We start from the raw sequence: 22,903 nt of genomic DNA, 5'->3' as shown, positions 1-22,903 counted from the left end.
CGGGTCCTTGTGATGGACGCATGCGCACTGCTGGCTCAGTTGCTGGCGCCGTAGTAGGTGGGCGACAAGATGGCGGCTGAGGGGCTGGAGGCGGCGGGGAGCACAAGCTGTGGCGGAGCCGGGACCGAGAGGGCCCTCGGCGGGGGAAGCGAGGGCGGCGAGAGCGGCCTGGACATTGGCGGTGAGAGCGGGAAAGGGGGGCTGGGAGAGGTCCCCGGCCAGGTGGCTCTCCGGGGGTGGGGGAGAGGCGCGGGCTCCCCGGGGCGGGGGAAGGAGTTCCTTTACATGGTGACCCTGGGGCGTGGGAGGAATGACCCGGCTGCGGGGGATCCCCTTGGCGTGCAGGGAGTCCTGGAAGAGAGGTGGTCCCGGGGACTCTCTCGGGGGGGGGTGGAGCTCTTGGTGTGGGGGTGGTGGAAGGAGGGAAACTTTCGAGAAGAGCGAGTGCCCCCCCCCCCGGGGGACAGAGGGAAGAGGAGGGCCAGGAGTCTGGCTGGGGGATGGCTCCCCCTGGGCGGTGATGGGGTCTCTCGGGGGCTAGGGGAGAGAAGTGCTCCGAGAGGAGAGCGCCTCCTGGGGATTGGGGGAGGAGGGATTCTTCCAGGGGATTCCCCTGGGAAGGTAGTTCTGGGATAGGACCTTGGTAGAGAGAACTGCTGGAACTGAGGAGGAACATCTCTCTGCAGTGGGACCCATGCAGTGAAGGGGGGAAATGCTCTAGCATGGTTCAGAGGAGAGGGGAAAGGGCGAGGTGCTTCGTGGGCCGAGGAGGGGCACCCCAAAAGGGATCCTTGTATTGGGATGATTTCTGATGTATGTCCGTCTCTGGGGAGTCCCTGGGGAGGGTTTGGTAGTTCGTCTCTGGACACTTATCTCTTGCTGGTCCACCTCTGTCAGCTGGATTAGTCTGAACAATTAACTTGCTGTGGGATAAATTTGTCGGCAGTCTGGTTACACAGCAGGGAAACTGGAGTTGGTTCGTTTCTGGGTTTCATGTAAATAGTGGACCTGTGTGGTGTTCTGTGGGAGGCCATGGGACTGATTCGTTCACCTTCTTTGTCTGATACTATGAAATGGCAATGCTTAATGGTTAGAGACTCCTGGGTTCTATTTCTGGCTCTGGGGAGGATCTAGGGGAGAGCAGGGGAAGCCAGGATCCCTGAATTCTATTCTCAGCTCTGAGATGGGGAGTGAATCCTGGTAGTGAGTGCCGGAAATTGGGAGCCTGGTCTCTTGAGTTCTGCTCCTAGATCTCTCCCTAATTCCATTTGTGGTTTAGAGCATATTGCTTCACTTTTGTATCTCTTTCCCCACCGTCTGTCACAGTGCAGTCGATTTAGCCCTGTGGGGCACCTTTTGCAGTATTCACACACACAAATTAATTCTGGACTGATGACCCAGACAGTGACATGCCCCAAATTTAAGGCAGAGGGGCCTAGGTTTTCATGCAGATACTTTACTTTACTTTTTCTTCCTGCCATGGTCTGCCTAGAATTTCATTGCTTAGTTTATAAAGTGTGTTCTAAGTGAGAGAGACTCATTAGCTTTGCTGACATAAATGGACTTCAACAAAAATGTTTGGTGGGATACTTGCATGAAGTCGACTCACTTTCTAAACTGCTGTAGTATATTGGGTACTTACTGGAGCAGGGGCATTTGATATCTTTGGTGCTTTATCACACAGCAAAAGCTTGCCTCTTAAAAATGTAACCCATTTAGGTTCTACCTTACCCACAGGTTTGGGGATAGGCTCAAAACTTTAAAATTAGTTACTATTCAGAGGGCTGTGTGACCCAAGTTTGAGTTTAGTCCATTTCCGAGAGAGGCCAGGGACTGCATGAACCATGGAGACTGAACACCTTTGGAGCTAGCTCCTCTGTGTAAGGGCTGAAGTATGTTGATAGGGTGAGGCAGCTTGCCCTGCTACAGCCCCTGGTGACACCTGATCTGTGGAGAATTAGAGAACTTAGGCTATGTCTTTGCTACAGACTTCTGCTGGCACAGCTCTGTTGATCAGGGGTTGTGAAGAGGTGCCATCCCCACACGACCTAGGGTATGGCTACACTTGCAGCTGTACAGCGCTGCCGCGGGAGTGCTCCCGTGGCAGCGCTTTGAAGTGCAAGTGTGGTCGCGGCGCCAGCACTGGGGGAGAGTTCTCCCAGCACTGCAGGTACTCCACCTCCCCGTGGGAGTTAGCTGGGGAACTGTTTACACTGGCGCTTTACAGCGCTGTAACTTGCTGCGCTCAGGGGGGTGTTTTTTCACACCCCTGAGTGAGAAAGTTGCAGCACTGTAAAGTGCCAGTGTAGCCAAGGCCCTAGCTGCACCTGGCAGAACTCCTAGAGTGGCAAAACAGTGCTTTTACTTGTATAGGGTAATGATCTTTGTTTGGGGGTTTGAAATAAGCTAGACCATAACAGTGCAGCTTTGCTGGCCTAAGCTGCATCCACACTAGGAGCCCTTTGTTGGCATAGTATACTGGGATAGCTGTACTAGGAAAATATTCCTAGGGCCCTAGTCTCCAGGGTTGTCAAGCTAGCACCTTTCACGGGAGCTAATTTTGCAACAAAATGTAGGAAAAGCTAATTGGAAAAATTAGGCTCCTAGGAGTTGCCAAACTGTTTCAGAGCAGTGACTAGTACAGTATTATGTCTCTGATACTGATCAATACCAGCTGTTTCAGAGGAAGATGCAAGAAATTGTATAGAAGGCAATTGAGGAATACAGCAAAGCAGTTTGGTTTGCATCTTCACCGTGCTACCCATAACCTTCCTCATCCATCCGCCCCTTCTGTATAACACTCTAGGTATATATTCCTAGGGTACGAATGTTGGACTGGTGGAACTCAAGAAACCTGGGTTCAGTTCCTCCTGCAGTCACAAACTTGTGTGATCTAGAGCAAGTCACTTAATAGAACCTGTTCCTAAGTAAAATGGGGATAATTAGTTTCTTACCTCACATGGGTGTTGTGAAAGTTAAAACCCCCCCATTAATGATCGAGATGCTTAGATACTATTGTGATGAGGATCATATAAGTACATAGAACTCTTGTGTCCCCACCTCATAATCTTACCCACCCATCCTTAGTCTAATGCTCTGGGGAACAGCTGTTTCTTTCTTAACCACATTGCTTGCTTCCGTATCGGTACAAATAAGAGAGTGAAGTAGTTTCCAACACCAAAGAAATGTTACATTCCTTCCCAGTTTACTCGAGCTGTAGTTTGTATGTTAATTTTCTTTCCAAAATATTGCCTTGTAGTAAGGTGTTAATTGCAGAATGACTCTCCTTTCCAGTAATCTGTGTTGTGAAGTTAATGATGAAGAAAATATGCCAGATCATTTTGGAGTCTGTCTCCTCATCTCCCTCTTCCCAAATGTAGGATTGCTTTCTGCAATATATTCTCCAGGGCTTTGACCATCTAGTTTCAGTGGCTCAAGCAATGAGGCTTTTTACCACTGATTCCTTTACAATGTAATACTTCTCCTCATTAGGAGATGATTCTAGATATTCAGGTATATAGCCTGAAGTTTTTGCTTTGTTCAGTTCTGTCCTGATTTTCCTATTGAGATCCCTTTGGGCCCTCTGTAGTCCTTCTCACATAAGACAACTGCTGACTGCCTCAGATGAGAGAGAAACTTACCCTGTGGGCAGGTTATTACATAATTATCCACTGCAGGGGTTTCTTGCATTTCCCCCTCAATCATTCTGTAGTGTTTGGAGACAGGATATCAATCTAGGTCTGGTCTGGTTCTTACTTCAGTGTTTACACCTCTCAGAAGAACAATCAGATTATCAGATATCATGGCAATGGACATGGTATAGCTATATGAACCGAAACAAGATTGAGGAGGCTTGTCTTGTTTTTTATTGTATCTGCTCCAAGATAAAAGCAGAATTAAAGGGGCACACACCTTGGCTTCTGTTCTTTAGCCAGTATGTTGACACATACTGGATAACGAATGTATGTCAGGGAATGTTGACACAACTGATATAGTATTTCACTGGTGCGTATGCTTAAAAGATAATAGTCGTTGGCAGCAAGATAGAGAAACCCAAGATAGATCCCTCACCTCCTCACTGATCTTGATGCTGTAGGTCCCAACCAAGACTCGCTTCCAGACCCGCCAAGTGACAGTATCAGTAAGCAGGAAGATACCAAAGCAGTGCAAGGGTGCAATGGAGTTAACGCTGAAGCCAGTGTGTCAAGGCTCAAGGACCCCTATGCAAGTGAAGAGAACTGTCAATATCCTGCCCCGGAGGAGGAACACGCAGCAGTGGCTACCCCTGTGGCAACAGAAGAAGCCTCACTCTCATACCCTCTGGAGTTTGAGAAGTACTGGAAGGCAGCTCATGAGAATCCTCATGACTTCACGGCATGGACCGAACTGCTGCAGTATGTGGAACAAGAGGTAGGGAGTGAATTATCTTGCTGCATGGGGCTATTAAAAAGCAAATAGTAAAATTAACAGTGGTGCAGGTGCCACCAGCTTGTGAAATTTATAATTCTACAAAAAAGTAGCAAATCCATTAATTTAGAAAAAAGGCATGAGTTGTCTAATAGTTAGAGAGGGTTCTGTGTGGACAGGATTCTGGGATCTGTTTCCAGCTTTGGGAGAAGAGTCAGGTCCAATGGTTAAAGCAGTGTAGAGGGTGGGAGTAAGGACTCCTGGTATTCTATTCCCAGCTTTCAGAGAGGAGTGAGATTGAATGGTTAGCGCAGCAGATAACTGAGGGACAGGACTCCTAGGTTCTGTTCCCAACTCTGCCACTAACTTTTGTGACAGTTCACCTATCTGTCTCTTTTCCCATTTGTAAGATGAGTCACTTACATGCAGTGCATATTGCTTCACCCTAATTACAAGCCATCTTAAGGTCTGACAGATTCAGCTGTGCCACAAACAGATGCAACTTCATTGAAGTCTCTGGTATTGCACCTGGTTTGTCAAGGGCTAGATTTGTTCTAGTGCCTTTAATTAATTTTAATGGGCTAATTCTTAAATAGGTATTGCGAGTTTCAGTACTAATTAGTGAGAGATTTAATGCAAGGCCCTCACAGGTCTTCAGATGAAAGATCAAATTGCCACCTGAAAGAGCATTATACAAGAGATAATTTGGAAGAACCTAAGACTCGCTGCAAATTGATGGGGTTTCTCTTTGAAAGTGGTGTGGCAACATAGTATTTAGACATCCACAGCTTATTATATTATATAAACCAAAATTAGGATTTGTTAAGTGCTAAGTAAGAGCAACGTGTTCTTGTTTGAAAACTTTCAGTCAAAACTGTTTTTCAATGGAAATTGGGGTTTTGATTAAATGAAACTTTTTGATAAATGTCTGCTGTCTATGGAAATTATTTTTTGTTTTGTCCCCCCAAAAAAACAACAACCCAAAATCACCAACCCTTCTTGAAAACTAGAAACCTTTCAGCTGAAAACCCAAGTGTTTAATTTCTGAAGTGCACCTGCAGTGCTTCATGGAAGTTCTAGTTCGGAGATGGACAATATCTTCTGTGATTCACCGCATTAATTCAGCTGCCATGATGCACACACAGTGTCGCCTCACAAAGAGGGGGAGACTCCAGTGCATCGTGGGAGTTGTATTCTGACTGAGGGAGCCCATCTTATGTTGGAGAATGGGAGCATGGGACACCTGAATTACAGCTCCCATGAAGCACCACAGTGACATTTCAGAATCGAAACACTTCAATTTTCAGCCAAAAACATGATATTTTGTGTTGGGGGTGGGACGACCCTTGTTTTCCTACTAGTTCTATTTGTAAGGCTGCTTTGGGGCTGGCGGGGTTTGGTTTCCAGCTCTCCCAGTTCCAGGGCTCTTCACACATGCTCATTCCCCTCCTGCTGCCCTCTCTCTGTGCAGAATCACATCTTTGCAGCACGGAAAGCCTTTGACGCCTTTTTTGCTCGCTACCCCTACTGCTACGGCTACTGGAAGAAGTATGCGGACATGGAGAGGCGCTTCGACTTCAGCAAGGAGACAGAGGAGGTAGGAGGGAGAATTATTTGGGATTTCTTTGTGCTGCCCTTCCAAAGTTGATTACCCCAGTGGCAAACTCCTTGTTGAATGGACCCAATGCGATAGGGCCAGGAGTTCTTCACAAAGCCTGTGCAAAAGGTCCCTCTTGGTGTCTATCACAGGTGACTTGGTAATTATATAGCAGGAATGCATTGTTTCAGCCGATAAGCAATTGTCCAGACCAGGTCCTTAGGTGTAGACCCCTGCAATTTACTGTGATTGCCTTTACTGTGATTGCCTCAGTGGGTTTGTCTTCAGTTACCTGCAGTTCTCAATGACAGAATTATCCTGTCACCAGCCAGTTTTCATAAGGCAGAGTACCAATTATTCACAACAAAAGCTTATATGCACATCTTGTTTACCAAGTGGTCACCTCTCTTCCATGTGGAGACCATGGCAGGTCTAAAATACTTTGGGTCTTCTCATGCAGTCTGATTCTATTGGTAAACATCTCATGCCTGTCAGTTATTGAATGGTTTATGACGATATCTCAGGTCAGGGTTATTTTGTGCTGCTTCAAGGCCGTTGCCTGCTAAGGCCTCTGATCCAGGTCAGAGCAGTCTCTGTGCTTTTTTTTCCCCCAAGAGGTTGAATCTTCAAAAGACTTTACCTGCATTGTTTCAGTATTAGGAGTTTCAGCTAGGAATATAATCGCTAATGATCACATACAGCATCTATGAAATCTGTCTAATAGTCTTTGAATATACTATAGCATCTTTCACATGGGTCAGATGGGAGGGAGCATTATGAAGCTTCTTTTTGTTGCAGTCATTGTCAGGACTTTTTGCTCTGCAGGTGTTCGAACGAGGGCTGCAGTCCATCCCCCTCAGCATGGACCTCTGGATCCATTACATTTCTTACCTACAGGCCACCTTAGATATGAACCTTCCTGAGTCCATACAGAAGATCCACAGGTACATAACCAGAGCATCAAAAACACAGGACAACACTGTGAAAGGCAGTAGGGGAGACTGTAATATTGGCTGGGTCAGTGAGCTACTAGAATATCCAGGGATCTTGCTTTCTTTGGGGTGGATGTTTGTATTGCAGTGGTGACTAGAGGTCAACCAAGATCTGTGCCCCATAATGCTGTGTACTGTACAGACATGTAGGGAGAGAGTGTCTTTGCCCCAAAAATGCACATAGTTTAAATATACTAGACAAATATATTCCAAGACAAAGGATGGAGAGGAAACAGAGGGGAAGCAACCTGCCCATGAGATGAGAATAAAACTCAGGTCTCCTGAGTGCCAGTCCAGTGCCCCACCCATTAGATCACGCTGCCTTTCTTGTTAATGGATATTCTTTCTCCCTTACAGTGTGTTTGAGTCAGCCGTGGCTGCTGCAGGAATGGACTTCCGCTCAGACAAACTGTGGGAGCTGTACGTGGAGTGGGAGAAAGAACAAGGAGACCTGAAGGCTATCACAGCAATTTATGACCGAGTGCTTGCCACACCAACCCAGCTGTACAGCCACCACTGGGAAAAGTAAGTCTCATTCAGGATGAAACAAGTCCCTGGGTCCCAGCAACAACTGCCACAGTTTGGCAGTGATGGTTCCCTATTGGTGGTCTTTGCAGAGAAGCTAAGCGTTGACTTGGGGTAGGTCATCTAAACTGACCATCCCTCTTTCCCTAGAGGGGATGTGTTTGCAGGATAGCGTAAGAGAAACTTGTATTGCATTGGTTGTACTCTATCTGAACATAGAAATTAGGCTTAGTAAAGGAGTGACCGGTTGAAATTCTCTGCTCAGTGTTATACAGGAGGTCGGGCTTCAAAAGAAAGCATAAGCCCCGGATTAGCAGGCACCACCTTTAGGCCCCTCCTGATGTCTAATAGTTAGAGATTGGTTTAACCCTTGAAGCCTGAGGTTTAATATTCCTTCCACAGTATTTATTGTCATTAGTTATTACAACTCTGGATTTTCTTGATATCCATATAAGTATCCATTCTCTCTTTTAATCTGGTGGAGTTTTTGGCCTATTCTGTAGATAGAGAACTACCCTTTCTGTGGCTTAGTGTGGAACTTCCTACTGAGGTTAAATTCAGACAAAAAAATTCACAAAAATTTCTCTTTTGCAACATGTAAATCGTCCCAGATTTTCTGGGACAGCCCCCTCCACGTCCTTCTCCCAGGTTGCCCAGTTCCTAGCTGTAGAAGTTGATGGTCGTCATTTTTTGTAAGGCAGATTTTTCCCCTTCCTGCAGCATCTGAGTGCCTCACAATCTTTTAATGGCCTCACATTCGTGCCTCCCCAAAGTGAGGTAGGGTGGTGCTGTTATCCCATCCTACAGATGGGGAGCTGAGAGACTAAGTGACTTGCCCAGGTTCACACAGGAAGTCTGAGGGAGCAGACAATTGAACCCAGTGCCCTAACCGCTGGACAATCCTTCCTTTCAACCCACTTGCTGCCAATTTGAATAGTTGAGCTGTGGAACTCTCTGTGGCAGGACAGTGGAGGCAGAGAGCTTACTAAGTCTGGGGAAAGGATTAAACACGCTTAGTGATTCTCCTTCAAGGCATGAGCTGATTGCTAACTGGATCAGAGAGGGAGGTGGGGAGTGTAGGTTGTCACGTATGTACACGTGCAGTGTCGTATCAAACTGTTATGCATTAAGGAACATTTTCCTCTGGAGCACCCCACACTGTTTACTCCAAGCAAGAGACCACATTGTCCATCTGGTCTGATACAGTGGACACTGGACTGCTCTGATACAACTGGAGGTGAAGACGAGAGATGAAAGATGGCTCAGTGGTTAGGGTGCTAGCCTGGGACTGGGAGACCTGGTTCGGTTCCCAGCTCTGCCAGCTAGGGTACACGTAACTGAGCTAGCTAGATCAGAGCTAGCTTGAGTAACAGTTGTGAAGCTCTGGCAGCATGGGATAGTCCCACCCACCTGGGATCCTGGGTACATACTCAGGTGGCCACCACCCATACTTCTGTGGCTTCACTGTTGTTGTTACTTGAGCTGGCTTTGATCTAGCTGGATCACCTCCTGATTGCACTGTAGACCTCTCCTTAGTCTCTCTCTGCCTGAGTTCCCTATCTGTAACGTGGGGATAATAGCACTGTCTTACTTCATAGGAGTTTTGCACAGATAAATCCATTAAAAATGGTGAGGTGCTGTGATACTGTGGTAATGGCCTAAGAAAAATGACATGAACATTGGTGCAGATGCCTCCAAATTAGCTTGCAGTATAAAAGAAGATGGCTGAGTGGGACACCACTTTAGGCAGACATGTGACCTGAGCAGTTTGAATGAGTTGAATGGGTTTAAAAGGCCTCCTCACTCTGACTTGAGTGGGCTTTGGTATCCATCATCAGCTGTTGTTCCTTCCTCCCATGCCTCAGGTTCAAGGAGCATGTGATGAGCAACTCCCCCAAAGACATCCTATCTGCAGAGGAGCTGCTCTGGTTGCAGTCCAAGATCACCACGGACACAGTACAGAAAAGTGTGGAGACAGAGGTGGAGGAGGTGCCGCCTGGGGAAGACCTGCCTCCGGGGGTGGAAGTGAAGCCAGAAACAGGAGCGGATGCCCAGGTACCACGCTTCTCAGCCTCCTACCCAAATGATGCAGACTTTGACAGTTATTCTGAGCTGACATCTGCTGTCAGGGTGGGTATTGTTGTTGTTTGTTGTTTGTGTTATGGTAGCACAGAGAGGCCCTGACCAGTGTTGGGGGTGGGGCCTATTCTGCATGGTGCTGGACAAACACTTAGTGAAAGAGTCCCTGCCCATCCCCCCCCTCCCCCCCAAAAAGAAGTTAGAATCTAAATAGACAAAGGGTAGGGGGTGAAATAGAGGCAAAGACAGGAGAAGGGACTTTTCCAGAGTGTCACAGCGGTAAATGACAGCCAGGAATAGTAGTCCAGTCTATCCTGATGCCCAGTCCAGTGCACTATTCACTCTTGAATAGACCTGGAGAGATTGCTGCAGACTTTATTCTTCCCCCATCAAGAGCCCGCTCTCTGCTGCATTGCATCTTATAGACGGCCCAGTGCAATCTGAGATTTCCTCCATTTTTGTATGCAAAGTCCTGCGCAGTACTCAAAGTTTTCACTTTGGAGCGTTTTCCCATCCTGGAGAACTGCAGGAATTGGTGGTAGTGACCTCAGCGTGGATTGCCAGTGTGAGCCATTGCCTTTGTGCTCCAGCATGGTGGAAAAGATTAAGATGTGAAACATAGATCCTTGTTACTAAAGATGCCCTGGCAGTTCATGTCAAAGACACCATGTGATCCTCCCTCTCCTGGCCATATTCCAACATATTCCAGCTATGTGCTGGCTCCCTGAAATTCCCCCCCTTCCAATTTAATTTGAATTAAGGAGTCTGCTTCACTGAGTGTCTTAAAGTGTTAGGCAGCATGGTTGTGTTCCACCTCGGGGCAGCCATGTTTAGTGATCCTTTCACACGTGACTTCTTAAGATCTAAATGAGATGGAAGATGCTATAGAAACATAAGGTTATCACCATCTCTTTGCTCCGGTTTCTCTTCCAGGGAGACCTGGACCAGGACAAGATCCGGGAGCTCGTTATCTCCATCCGGCAGCAAGTGTACACCCAGAACGAGGCGGAAGTCAGCAAGCGCTGGAACTTTGAGGAAGGGGTAGGTAACCATGGACTCAGCTGTAGGCAAGGCTCCACGGCATGGACTAGGTGCTTAGCAGCACCCACTGTCTGAGCTGATACCCTAGTCCCTATGTGCAGAAGCCTCAAATTCTGTTTAGTGAAGAGGAAATAACGTGCATTGTTTTGGCAGGAATTCACAGACGTTCTTGTGGATTCTCTGTTTCGCACAGGCCATCTCTTAAGGAGAGAGAGAAAGCCATAGGGGATGGCTCAGTGCTCTAAGTATTAGGTTAGACCGGGGATGGGCAAACCTTTTGGGCCGAGGGCCACATCTGGGTGGGGAAATTGTATGCAGGGCAGGGGGTTGGGGTGTGGGAGGGGGTGCGGTGTGCAGGAAGGGGCTCAGGGCAAGGGATTGGGGCAGAGGAGGGGGCGGGGTCTATGAGGGGGCTCAGGGAAAGGGGTTGAGGTGCAGGAGGGGGCTCGGGAGGTACAGGAGGGGTGTGGGGTGTGGCAGGGGGCTTAGGGCAGGGAGTTGGGGGGGGGGCAAGGTGCAGGAGGGGTTTGGGCTCCAGCTCAGCCCCGCTTACCTAAAGCAGCTCCAGGGTGGCAGCAGCGTGCGCCAGGGCAGGCTCCCTGCATGCCTGCCCTGTCCCCGACCCCGCACCGATCCAGGAAGCGCTGCGGCCCCTGGGGGAGAGGGGGGCGGAGGGCTCCACCTGCGCTGCCCTTGCTGCGCCTCCAGGTACCTCCCCCGAAGCTCCAATGGCCGCGGTTCCCCGTTCCCGGCCACTGGGGACTGTGGGGGGCGGAGCCTGGAGGCAATGGCAATGCACGGAGCCGTCTGCCCCCCCAAATGTCTGAGAGCGGTGTGGGACCCACAGCGCCACGGGGGGATATCCCGTGGGCTGGATCCAAAGCCCTGAGGGGCTGGATCCAACCCGCGGGCCATAGTTTGCCCACCCCTGAGTTAGACATGCCTAGAATTCCTCTGGTGGAATCACTCCTTCATCCTTCTGAAGTAGCAACGCTGAACATAGAGCTGTAGTGGAGGGCTTGTAGTCATGGGGCCTTAACCCAAGTTCCTGTCTTTACACAGATATAAGATTTCACAGCGCTCTTTGTAAGGGAGATATCTGGCCAAAATTTTCTTCCCTTGCTGCTGTGTGCTTGGGGTTTCCCATCTCACCCCCCAAAGGTGGCTGCATTTGCTGCCTGGGTAGCATTTTGCAAAGTGTAGGGAGATAGATGAGGGATGTACCATTATGGTGCCCTTACATCAGCTCCTCCCTGGGTTGAATGCTGCTCTGAATGTCTGCTCTACAATGCAGTATCTTTATTGTAACAGCTAAGGATCCTAGTCAGGGCTCCATTGTATAAGGCACTACATGCAATACCTGCCCCTGAGAACTCGCTCTCTAGGTTAGCTCTCCCCCATCATCCTGTGCCTGCTTCCTCTGCAGCCCCCCTCCTATCTGTAATGTGAACCTCTCTTTATTCCTTCCCATCCCAAACATTTTGCAGATCAAGAGGCCATACTTTCATGTCAAGCCACTGGAACGAGCACAGCTGAAGAACTGGCGTGACTATCTGGACTATGAGATCACCAGTGGCTCCCACGAGCGCACCATTGTGCTTTTTGAGCGCTGCGTCATTGCCTGTGCCCTCTACGAGGAGTTCTGGATCAAGGTGAGCCCCTTCTTGCTTCCCCCTCCTCCCTGGGGGTTGCCCCACATATCTGAATCCTGCTGACTTCATGCTGAAGATGGGCGGCGCTCCTCCCCACACACTCCTCCATCTCTGCTCCTAAGGCAGTTAAGAGGATGCTCTAAAAAATCGCCTCAATGGCTATGTGTTGTCTTAGCCCTGGAAGATGGATCTGTTAGTTTACCGTATTTCCTCATTCACAGAAGGCAAGAGATAAGCCAAAGCCTCGTTGCAGTCCCAAATGTTCAACAATGCCATGACTAGGAGGGTGGATTGGCTTTGGATGGAGGTAGCAGGTCTTGGGAGGATTTGTGTCTCTATTCTGCAGCTGATAAGAGGAAATTTTAACTTGAATACCCCTGCTGCTTTTTTTAAAAATGGCTGTGGGTAAAGGAGGGAGCATCTGCTAAATCCCCGGGACACATTGGCTTACAGGGCTTAGCAAGCCCACCCCTTGGGACAGCACCTCAGAGCTGGAACAGAATAGTTGGGTGCAGTCTCTTGTTTCACTGGTTTAAAGTAGATTGGCTTCACCCACTAGCACTTCGGCAGGGTCTAGTAATTCTGCTCCCCTTTAGCCTTGGGCAGTGTCTCTCCTAGCTCTTGGACTAAGCCAGCAGCATCTTGTAGGGGTTGGGGGGTATTAAATGCCCCCTGGGAATCAGAGAGTTAATTCTGCACCAAGGCATGAGATCCCTCTCCCGACCCTGGCTGCTGCCCACGTTACTTGTGCAGTCAGCACGAGTTCAGGTGGTGCTCTCTTACGGATTTCCAAACGTTTCTTTTTTTTTTTTTATTCTGCATGTATATTGTGGAGCAAAATTCTAACACCCTTCTTTTAAATTCCGTTGCTGCTTTTTATCTGCCCGTGTTTCCTACCTGCCTAAGAGGGTGCAGGAAATTCTGAAGAGAGGTGTGTTAAGCCCCTTAACGTGAGTGCACCATAACCTTCTCAATACAAGCTGATGTAGCAGACTTTCATACATTCTATGCCACAGGAAGTGGGCAACCTTAACGCATCCATGTCCTCTTTGTATCCCCCCGACCCCTTCTAATCTAGTACACGAAATACCTTGAGAACCACACTGTGGCTGGGGCCAGGAGTGTCTTCCAGCGAGCTTGTGGCTACCACCTCCCCAGGAAGCCCAACATCCACCTCCTGTGGGCTGCATTTGAAGAGAAGCAAGGTCAGAGGAAACTTACCCTATCTGCACCCCTCTGCTGATTTGCTGGCCTGAGAAGCCCTTGGTTAGCTGGAAGTTGACTTTACTAAGCAGTTCAATAGTGGGGGAGTTTCTCCTTGGCATTTCAGTAAGCCACCCAACCCTGTTTTCGTGTGTTCACAACCAGCCTGCTCAGTAACTCTTATTGAAAGACTGAGCCAAATCTTAAGGGGCAGACATGACTGGTTCAGTTCTGAACTCTAAATTAGCTCTTCATGTGCTAGTCTCTCCCAGAGTGCTTAGCAGGCAATAGAATCTGGGAATGCTGGGCTAAGATTTTCAAAATCAGTTAGTGAGTTTTGAGTGCCCTGATGTGACACCTGATGTTTTCTTAGAGGTAGAGTGCTTAGCAATTTGAAAATTCAGGCTCCTTTCAGATGTCTCAAGTTGAGCAAAATCACTAGTCATTTCTGTAAATCTTGGCTCTGGCTCACTTTTCTATAAACTCACATGTAAGTTGGGATAGTCCACCTGGGCGCGTATCTTCAAAACCCCAGCAGAGAAGAGCCACAAAAATTATTTGAGAGTTGGAAAAAATTATTTACAGAGACTTAAGGCGCTCAGTCTCTTTAGCTTATCAAAAAGATCAAGAAGTGATTTAATTATGGTGTATATAAGTACCTTCATGGGCAGGGGGAGAGAAATACTGGATACTTAAAGGGCTCTTTAGCCTAGTGGAGAAAGGCAGAACAAGACCCAGTGGCTGGAAGTTAAAGCTAGACCAGTTACAATTAGAAATAAGGCATGTTTTTGACAGGATGATTAACGATCAGAACTCCCTAGGGAAGTGTTGGATTCTCCATCTCTTCAGGTCTTCAAATGAAGACTGGATGTCTTCCTGGGAGATACTTCAGTCAATTATAAGTGTGTGCGCGCCACGCAGGGGGGTACTGGTTGATTCTCCAGCCTGTATTATATAGGAGGTCAGACTAGATGATCTAATGGTCTCATTTGGCCTTAATCTGTGAACTGCTGTCTAGTAAGAAACATACAGAAACCTAGGAGCTTGTTGACCAGAAACCCTTTGCTTTAGCTGTGTCCATGTGTTTAAAATGTGTTCTTGTCAGATTTATATTGATTTCAATTGCAAATATTGGCCTGTACCATGTTTAAATTGCAAAGCCAAGACTATAATGTGTATCCGTGATGGTGCGCTATCCCCTTCAGTCTTTACAGGCTTAAAGTTAGATGATTTGGAAAATGCCGCTAAACCCTTTAAGCCCCCTAGTGTGGTAAGTTCTTTGCCTTTGAAATGAGTGAGACTCTCGGACAACAGATTTAAAGCAAAATAAATATAGCCTCTAAATTCACTGAACACCACATGTGCTTGCCATGCTGCCTGCCTTCACTGCCACTGTCACTTCTTTCTCTCTCCTCTCACACATCTGTGCAGGAGACCTGGAGGAGGCACGTCGCATTTTGAAGTCTTATGAGGAGTCCATCCCTGGGCTGGCTATGGTTCGGCTGCGGAGGGTGAGCCTGGAGCGGCGACATGGCAACCTGGAGGCAGCTGAGGCTCTGCTGCAGGAAGCCATACGAGACAATGAGGGGATGCCCCTGGCCTCATTCTATGCCATCAAGCTGGCCCGACAGGTGTTGAAAGTGCAGAAGAATCTAATAAAGGCTCGGAAGGTTCTCATGGAAGCACTAGAGAAAGACCCGGTGAGATTTTGGGAAGGGGATGTTCCCAAGAAGACAATGCATTAGGGTTTCTTGGTGAAATAGTGTCTCTGTCGAGGGAACAGATGCTGTGGAAGACTGTTCTGCATAATTGCATATTTTTATTAGTATATTGATTGCATCTAGGCTCCAGCTAAGACTGAGGGGGTGCTTGGCACTGCACACAGACCTTGACCAAGATTGGAGAGCCATCTTTCTGTGGTGCTGGGCACTGCACAGGCACCTGCTGAGAGAGAATCCCTGCCCCAGAATGCTCACAGGCTAAGTAGTCAAGCTTAGGGAGGGGTGTCACATTGTCTAGAGTGACTCATGACTGTGAGTGCCAACCTCAAGGCAGACACCTCACATTAGTGGTGTTTTCTATGATTTAAATTACACCAACCCAGTAACAAATGTGAACTCAGGAAAGAAGCTACCAGAGGAGCACCCCCCACCCCACGACGCAGGACTAGGTGATCATTTTCAGAATTATAAAGTAAAACTTACATATTTTCTTATAGCATGGAAAACAGACATTGCAAGTGAGATTAATGAATGCAGCAATTTACAAGCATTATAAGACTAATACCTGTTTTGAGCAAAACAAACATACAGGTGAACTGGTCTGGTCTCCAGCTATGAGTTTGTTGATTCTTAGCTTATGCCTGCAGCCTGGGCAGGAGCTGGCATCTGTGGCCTGCCAGTGTCACAAGGGGAACTGAGGCACTGAGAAAGGAAAGGATGTGCCTGTGGTGGCAGAGCAGGAAATAGTTCCCAGGTATCCTTATTCCCAGTGTTCCAGTCACTAAACCACACTTCTGCCTGACTCTTGGAGTGGCCCAATCAAACGACTTCTAATATGAGAGCAGTCAGGTTGAGGGTTTATGGGAGTGTGGGTGTAGTAAGCAAGGATCAAAGGGCAACAACCAACCATTAGCCATTTTGGCTTCTGTTAGTGACAGGGTCCTGGCTGAATTCCAGGTTAGACCAGTCCATTCTGCCTCACTGTATCTACTTTCCTCCTCCCCACACACACACTCTCATACTTGCATCTGAGTGTGGTATTCTTTTGCTGCTTGTACTAAATTGGGGTGTGGTATTTTTGTGTGGGTCAACAGCTATTGCGCTCCAGTACAGAGGCAGCTACATTTTAGTAAGGCAGGAGGGAGTCCCATAGGTAAACGATGAAGCACTTTAGGATGAAAGGAGCTGGGGAATTTTTTGAGTGCAGAAGAGACCTCTCCATAATTCCTGGAGCTGAGGGACATGTATCCTTAATTCCAAGAATGAAGACTGAAGCAGGAAGATTTCAACAAGACTTCCCCAGTGCCTTCTGAACATATCTTTTCCACCTGGACCAAGCATCACATCTCTGATCTCTCCCTCTCCCCTATGTCTCACAGGAAAACGCGAAGCTTCACACCAACCTCCTGGAGATAGAGTTCAGCGCCGATGTCCGGCAGAATGAAGGCAACACCATGAACTGCTTTGAGAGAGCCCTGAGCAGTGGCCTCCCTGAGGAGACCAAGATTGTCTTCTCACAGCGCAGAGTGGAGTTCCTTGAGGACTTTGGGTCCAGTATACACAGGTAAGAGAACACCATGTCTGCATGGGGCTGTTTCTGAGACCCTCACCTCTTGGGTACAAAAAGTCAGATAATACAGTAACTTCTCGCTTAACATTGTAGTTATGTTCTTGAAAAATGCGACTTTAAGCGAAACGATTTTAAGCAAATCCAATTTCCCCATAAGAATTAATGTAAATAGGGGGGTTAGGTTCCAGGGAAATGCTTTTTGCCAGACAAAAGACATACATATACAGTATAAGTTTTAAACAATTTAATACTGGACTCATCGATGATTGTGAAGCTTGATTGAGGTGGCAAAGTCAGAGGGTGAAAGAGGGTAGATCGTCTGGCTGCTCCTCTTTCTGTTCTTTCCAAAATACCAGTGGGTGTTCAACCCCAGGCCCTGCCCCCACTCCACCCTTGCCCCACTCTTCCTGCCCCTGCACACACCCTCCGGCCGCATCGTGTCCTTGCTCCTTCCCTTCCCCCCCCCAGCCTCCTGAACGTCGCAGGCGCGGGGGGGTGGGGGTGGGGAGTTGCTGATCCGCAGGGCTGCCAGAGGGTGGGGGGCGTGGAAGGGAGCTGATGGGGGGGCTGCTGGCCCACCCTGCTTCCAAGCCCCCACGGCCAAATAAGCAGACATTATGCAACTTTAAATGAGTATGTTCTCTAATAAATCAGTGATGTAACAACATTAACTGGGATGATGATAAGTGAGGAGTTACTGTACCTAACTCTTGTACAGTGCTTTTAATCAGTAGAGCCCAAAGCTGGCAGGTATCATTATCCCTGTTTTACATATGGGGAAACTGAGGCATAGATGGTGGAAGTAACTTGCCCAAGGTCACCCATAAGGCCAGTGGTAGAGTTGGTAATAGAACCAAGGTCTCCTGCGTTCCAGTCCAGAGTACTATCCACTAGGCCACACTACCCCCTGTCCCACTGCCTACAGCAGGGAGTGTTCTTGGGGTTCTCCTTCTCTGGTGAAAGGTACCTGATTGATGGCTCTAGAGAATTAAGCCCTCTATTCTTACACCCAGAATCCTCTAGCCTGGAACTGACTTTGGGTTAATTGCATCCACAAACATCAGATCAGTCACAGTGTGGCTAACGCCAGCCCTCTGCCCGTGAATTATCACTAGGGATCGTAGTTGAGACTTGATGGCCTAATGTTTCATCTTTCAAATCTGCCAACAAGGGAGACAATCATTCTTTCATAGGTTATAAAGCCAGAAGGGACCACCAGTCTGACCAGCTGCTCAACAGGCCCGTGGTGGTGGAATGAGTTCAGCAGGAGTAAAATACCCAATTTGTTGGGGGTAGAAACTTGGCTCAAGTGGTTGGAGTTTAGCATGCCACTTCTATTCCCACCTCTGCTAGGGAGCACCAGGGGCCAAACGAAGCTTGGAGCAAAACAAAGCACATTCCAAGTTAGAGGCACAAGGCTTTCTTCTCACCAGTGCAAACTTTGGTAAAATCACTGAAACACACACAGCAAGTTCTCCTGTTCTTAACCATCTGTCCCCTTTTGTCTTTCCAGCTTGCTGACAGCGTATGATGAACACCAGAAGTTCCTCAAACACCAGATGACCAGGAAAAGAGCCCCTGAAAATGGGTAAGGCACAGATGCTACCAGATTTTAAACAGTCTCATACATGGGGAAGTGTCATGAACAGAGAGGAGGGTCAGAATATTATATAGGAAGAACTAGATCGGGGTGGCCAAACTTACTGACCCTCCGAGCCAAATATGACAATCTTCAGAAGTTCGAGCGCCAGGGAATGCCTCTTGGGGCTTCAGCCCCGCTCTGGTTGAAGCGCCAAGCCCCAGCAAATGTTCCCCACAGCACTGATGCCCCAAGAACCCCTCCCCGCTGGGCAGAAACCAGAGGAGATGCTCCTCCCCGCAGCTCCCATCTGTTTGCTACTGCCTCTAACACCTGGGACCTTGCTGAGGGTAAGGGGAGGCATGCCTGGGGTGTGTGACTCATGCTGTTGCGGGAGAGGAGGAAGAACCTTTAAATTGTGTCCCCAACTCTCCGCAGGCACCAGTTACCTTTGGCAGAAGCCCCTAGCCCCACCACCCTGCCGCAGGGCAAGCTCTCCCCCGAGCCTGGTAGGTGGAGAATGGGGCTCAGTGAGCCACACTTTTAACTGTAAAAGAGCCGCGTGCGGCTCGTGAGGTACAGTTTGTCTAGTTCAGGGATGGCCAATTTTGAGGACTGGAGTAACAGAAATGGGATGAAATTTAATAGTACAAAGTACAAGGTTGTGAACTTAGAAACTAATTTCTGCTATAAGCTGGGTGGTCATCAGTTGGAAATGAGGAGGAAAAGATGTCCGTGTGTTAGTCAATCACAGAATTACTGAGAGCAACCAACATGAGGCAGCCATGTAAAGGGCAAATGCAATACTATCAGGTGAGAGATTTACAGTAGAGACAGGGAAGTAATAATGTCATTGGACAAGGCACTTATAAGACCTCATCTGGAATACTGTGTACAAGGCTGATCACCTGTGTTCAGGAAAGATGAATCCAAAGTGGAATGTACGCAGAGGAGGGCTCCTAGGATGATGGGAACGAGAACCAGTCTTACGAGCAGAGACTGAAAGAACTGGGCTTGTCTAACATGGCAAAACGAAGGCTGAGAAGGGATCTGATGGCTCTCTATCAATGCACTGGGAGATAGACCTCAGAGAGGGAGAAGAGCTGTCGAGGCTAAAGGACAATGATGGCACAAGAACAAATGGCGATAAACTGGCCAAGTATAAATTTAGGCTGGAAATTAGAAAGGTACTAACAATCAGAGGATTGATATTCTAGAACAGTCTCCCAGTAGAGGCAATGGGGGCAAACAACCAAACTAATTAGAAGATGGACCTTGATAAGTTTATAAACAGGATTGTAACATGAGGTTGCCCGTGATAGCATGGATTGGATTTGACACAGGAGGCTCCTTCCGGTCCTGATTGCTTTATGGTGCACCAGAGCTGTCAGTATCTGATCTTGAATGCCACCCTGTTCAGTTAAGACTCCTGTTTGCCAATTGTTGTACGCAGACTAAGCAGCATTTTTTATGATTGACATCCTTACTGAAGTAATGCTCATCCCAGCGCCCAGACAAGGATGTGCTGTGTACCATTCTAGGTTTCCTCTCTCTGATTCCAGACCCATCTAGGTCCTGTGCTATGAACTGAGTTACTGATTGCATTTTAATTTTTTTCCCAGCTGCACTGACGAACCAGAAGACAAAAAGCTGAGAGCTGAGGACTCTCCTGGAATGGTCAACCCTACTGCAGGCATCCCACCACTGATGGGTACAGATCTGAGTGCCAGCCCAGCAGCCGCTTATAACTACAATACCTGGTATCAGGTCAGCAGTGTGGCACTAATGCAGTTTTCTGAGCCCTGTATGCTAATATATCTGGCAGGATTGAGATAAATGTGTGTGACATGTTTCCATGTCCATTCCCTGTTATAGCAGAACAGCAGCTCTGCTATAGTTCAGGTTGCGAGTTGCTTAACGGTTAAGATGATTGCTATAAAATCTGCATGGTGATTCAGATTGTCTTGAACTTGCTGTGTCTCACAGGGATGTGGGGATAGGGTTAGTGGGTCAAATTTGGATGTGGAACAGTGGAGAGGTAGGCTGTGTTGCAGAGGTGCTGAGAGATTATTTAAAAAAACAAAACAAAAAGAGGAAATTAAATGCCTAAAAATGTCAAGGTTGCCTTAGTGGTGTCTTGTGACCTTCCAGAATTTGGAGAATGGCTAAGTTTAAACCACAGAACACCAGGAAATGAAGAGTTAAGGTACATCCCCTGTCCTTCCCCACAAAGCAACCATAACTCTTTCCTCTTTGAGCAATGCTCTACCATGCCAATAACACCCATACTAGCACTCTCCCTTCACAGATGCTACAGAGCACATGAGCACTGTAGGACCCAGTCTGACACCACCTTTTTGCTAAGGCAATCCTTGCATTTGGTCAAGTGTGGTGAACAAGAGGTACTTACACTCAAACACAACCTATTCCACGCAAACCACTTCAGACTTGCTAAATGTTATCTCCCCTTCACTCTTGCCATGAGGATTCCTTCTGAGACATTGCCTTCATTTATCCCTCACAAAGCCTTAGAGACTACCAACAAAATCCCTATGGCAAGAAGACACCCTTGTGTACCTCCGACACAACCTGCAGAACTGAGCATTGAAAAGAGGCATACTTAATCCCTCAAGGTACTGCGCACCTCTCATATCACAGTAACAGGTCTGCAAAGATGCTCCAACCAATCCCTTCACCATTCATTCAGCTACATCTAACACTGAACGCAGGTGGTGTGCATACAGATGAATGCTGGAATTTGGATCTCTGGAAAACACAATGGCACTTTCTCTTAGAACTTCCCTGTATCTACTAATTGTAAAGTCATAGCTTTTAAGACAAGCAATGAAAATTGGATCTTCTAGTCTGACCACCTGTATAAACAAGCCAGAGAATTTCACCCAGTTACCTCTATATTGAGCCCAATAACTTGTGATTGACTTAAGCATCCAGTCTGGATTTGAAGACCTGAAGAGATGGAAAATCCACCATATCTCTTTGTAATTTTATTCTTCACCACCGCCCTTACTGATCGATTCCTAGGGGCTATTGCCAGTTGCGGGGTGGTGGGCAGAGTTAAGTTTGCATTGAAGAGGTAGTATGTGCCTTAGTTCTGTATTTTCTGGGTTTAAAAGGTTTTTGGTTAGTCACTGCACATTCTGGAAGAGCACAAGGCAGGGCTGGGCAACCTGAACTGTGTGTTAACAAAGTTCTGAGGTCTTTAATAAAGAAGGTCTGGTGATTGGGTCAAAGGGCTGGGGTTCAGGATTCCTGGGTTCTATTCCTAGCTTGGAGAGTTTTCTGGTGGTTAGCAGAGGGACTGCGTGTTAGCTGTCTTGAGTTCTAGACCCAGTTCTGGAAGGGGAATGAGCTTTTGTGGCTAGAACAGGAAGCCAGGGCTCTCAGGTTTTATTCCCACCTCTACCACTGACTCACTGACCTTGGGCAAGTTTCTTGCCCTGTTCCCGCCCATTTTATTTGCCTATGGGATTTGCTCCACAACTACACATTCTTAGCCTTCATAAAATGTAAACCTCCCTTCTCCAGCCCCAATAACTGATTGGTGCTACTGCAGGATATGGGACTACATGAATCATTGGTCTGATCCAGCATGGCAGACTCTTCACTTCCCTATCCTCATCCAGTATTACTGTGAGCTGTTTAAGAGTGGTCATATTGAACTCCAGAAGTGGATGAAGTGCTTCCTTTATGTATAGTATTTGGATCCTTTGGGTTAAGGGTGCTATAGAAGTTTAATTCTTTATGGTGGCCTTGCTGTCAAAGGAATTTCCTTAATGCTGGAGAAGTTAGTCTCATGCTTTGCCCCACTCTGACAATAACTATGTCCTCTCTTCTGTTTCAAATGTAGAACTACGGCGTCTACGGGTATCAAAATCCATGGAACTACAACCAATATTACTCTCAGAGCTGAAAGTGACAGTGTGAGATGCATGACCAGTTCAAAAGATCAAGGAGTAGCGACTTTACACTTGCTTCAAAGAAAACAAGAAGTGAAAGGAAAGTGGCTGTTGACTCTCTTTGTAAGAGGGAAACTGAACTGCCTTGTTAAAAAGCCCCATTTCTCCTCTCATTGCAGTGAGCTGCCCTAACTCCTTCCTTAGCCCACATTATGAACCAGGTTAGATCATATCTAGCCTCCACCTCCAATGGCAGCCACAGAGTGGTCACTGCCTCTTTGCACTGAACTGATCTCTTTTAGCTGGAAATGTCTAAGAATCCCTTCCTGTATACAGTGAACTCAAACTGGCCTCACTGCAGACACAATGGGGATCCAAAAGCTGAACTTGTTTGGCAGCAGCAACAACAAAGGAACAATCCCTTATTGGAGCTCATAGAGCAGAACTTTTGTTTTTGTTTTTTTAATTAACTTTATTGCAACAGTCACCCAGGGAAGGGTCATTTTGTAAACTTTTCCTGTACATTTCATGTGGTATAAATAAATGTGCAATTAATCAGACATTGTTCTTCAGCGTAGCAGAGGATGGAGTTTTGTTCACTTTCACAGGGATGTCATAGT

General features: G+C 47.5%; 1 protein-coding gene across 2 annotated transcripts; it reads left to right on the top strand.

The window, feature by feature from the left end:
* The first annotated feature begins 32 nt into the window (after positions 1 to 32).
* On the top strand, positions 33 to 22,850 carry LOC120369417 (pre-mRNA-processing factor 39-like). Of its 2 annotated transcripts, none has more exons than XM_039482692.1 (14): positions 33 to 181; positions 4,097 to 4,410; positions 5,879 to 6,004; positions 6,830 to 6,948; positions 7,354 to 7,521; positions 9,387 to 9,576; positions 10,534 to 10,641; positions 12,129 to 12,293; positions 13,372 to 13,498; positions 14,928 to 15,196; positions 16,597 to 16,781; positions 18,301 to 18,375; positions 19,989 to 20,133; positions 22,235 to 22,850. In XM_039482692.1, the coding sequence occupies exons 1-14, from the start codon at positions 70 to 72 to the stop codon at positions 22,295 to 22,297; spliced, it is 2,166 nt and encodes a 721-aa protein (XP_039338626.1). In that variant the 5' UTR covers positions 33 to 69; the 3' UTR covers positions 22,298 to 22,850. The 2 variants fall into 2 exon arrangements, with proteins under 2 accessions (XP_039338626.1, XP_039338625.1); XM_039482691.1 differs by having other exon boundaries at positions 9,387 to 9,651.
* Positions 22,851 to 22,903: the final 53 nt, after the last annotated feature.

The sequence above is a fragment of the Mauremys reevesii genome, linkage group 7 (assembly GCF_016161935.1).
Source record: "Mauremys reevesii isolate NIE-2019 linkage group 7, ASM1616193v1, whole genome shotgun sequence".
Taxonomy (NCBI): Eukaryota; Metazoa; Chordata; order Testudines; family Geoemydidae; genus Mauremys; species Mauremys reevesii.
The sequence above is the reverse complement of the archived record's forward strand: the minus strand, read 5'-3'. Positions and strand labels throughout refer to the sequence as shown.

Coding starts and splice junctions, on each gene's coding strand:
- LOC120369417 (XM_039482691.1), top strand. CDS start 70: ATGGCGGCTGAGGGGCTGGAGGCGGCGGGGAGCACAAGCTGTGGCGGA. Junction 6,005..6,829: donor TCAGCAAGGAGACAGAGGAG/GTAGGAGGGAGA, acceptor TTTGCTCTGCAG/GTGTTCGAACGAGGGCTGCA. Junction 20,134..22,234: donor ACTACAATACCTGGTATCAG/GTCAGCAGTGTG, acceptor TTTCAAATGTAG/AACTACGGCGTCTACGGGTA.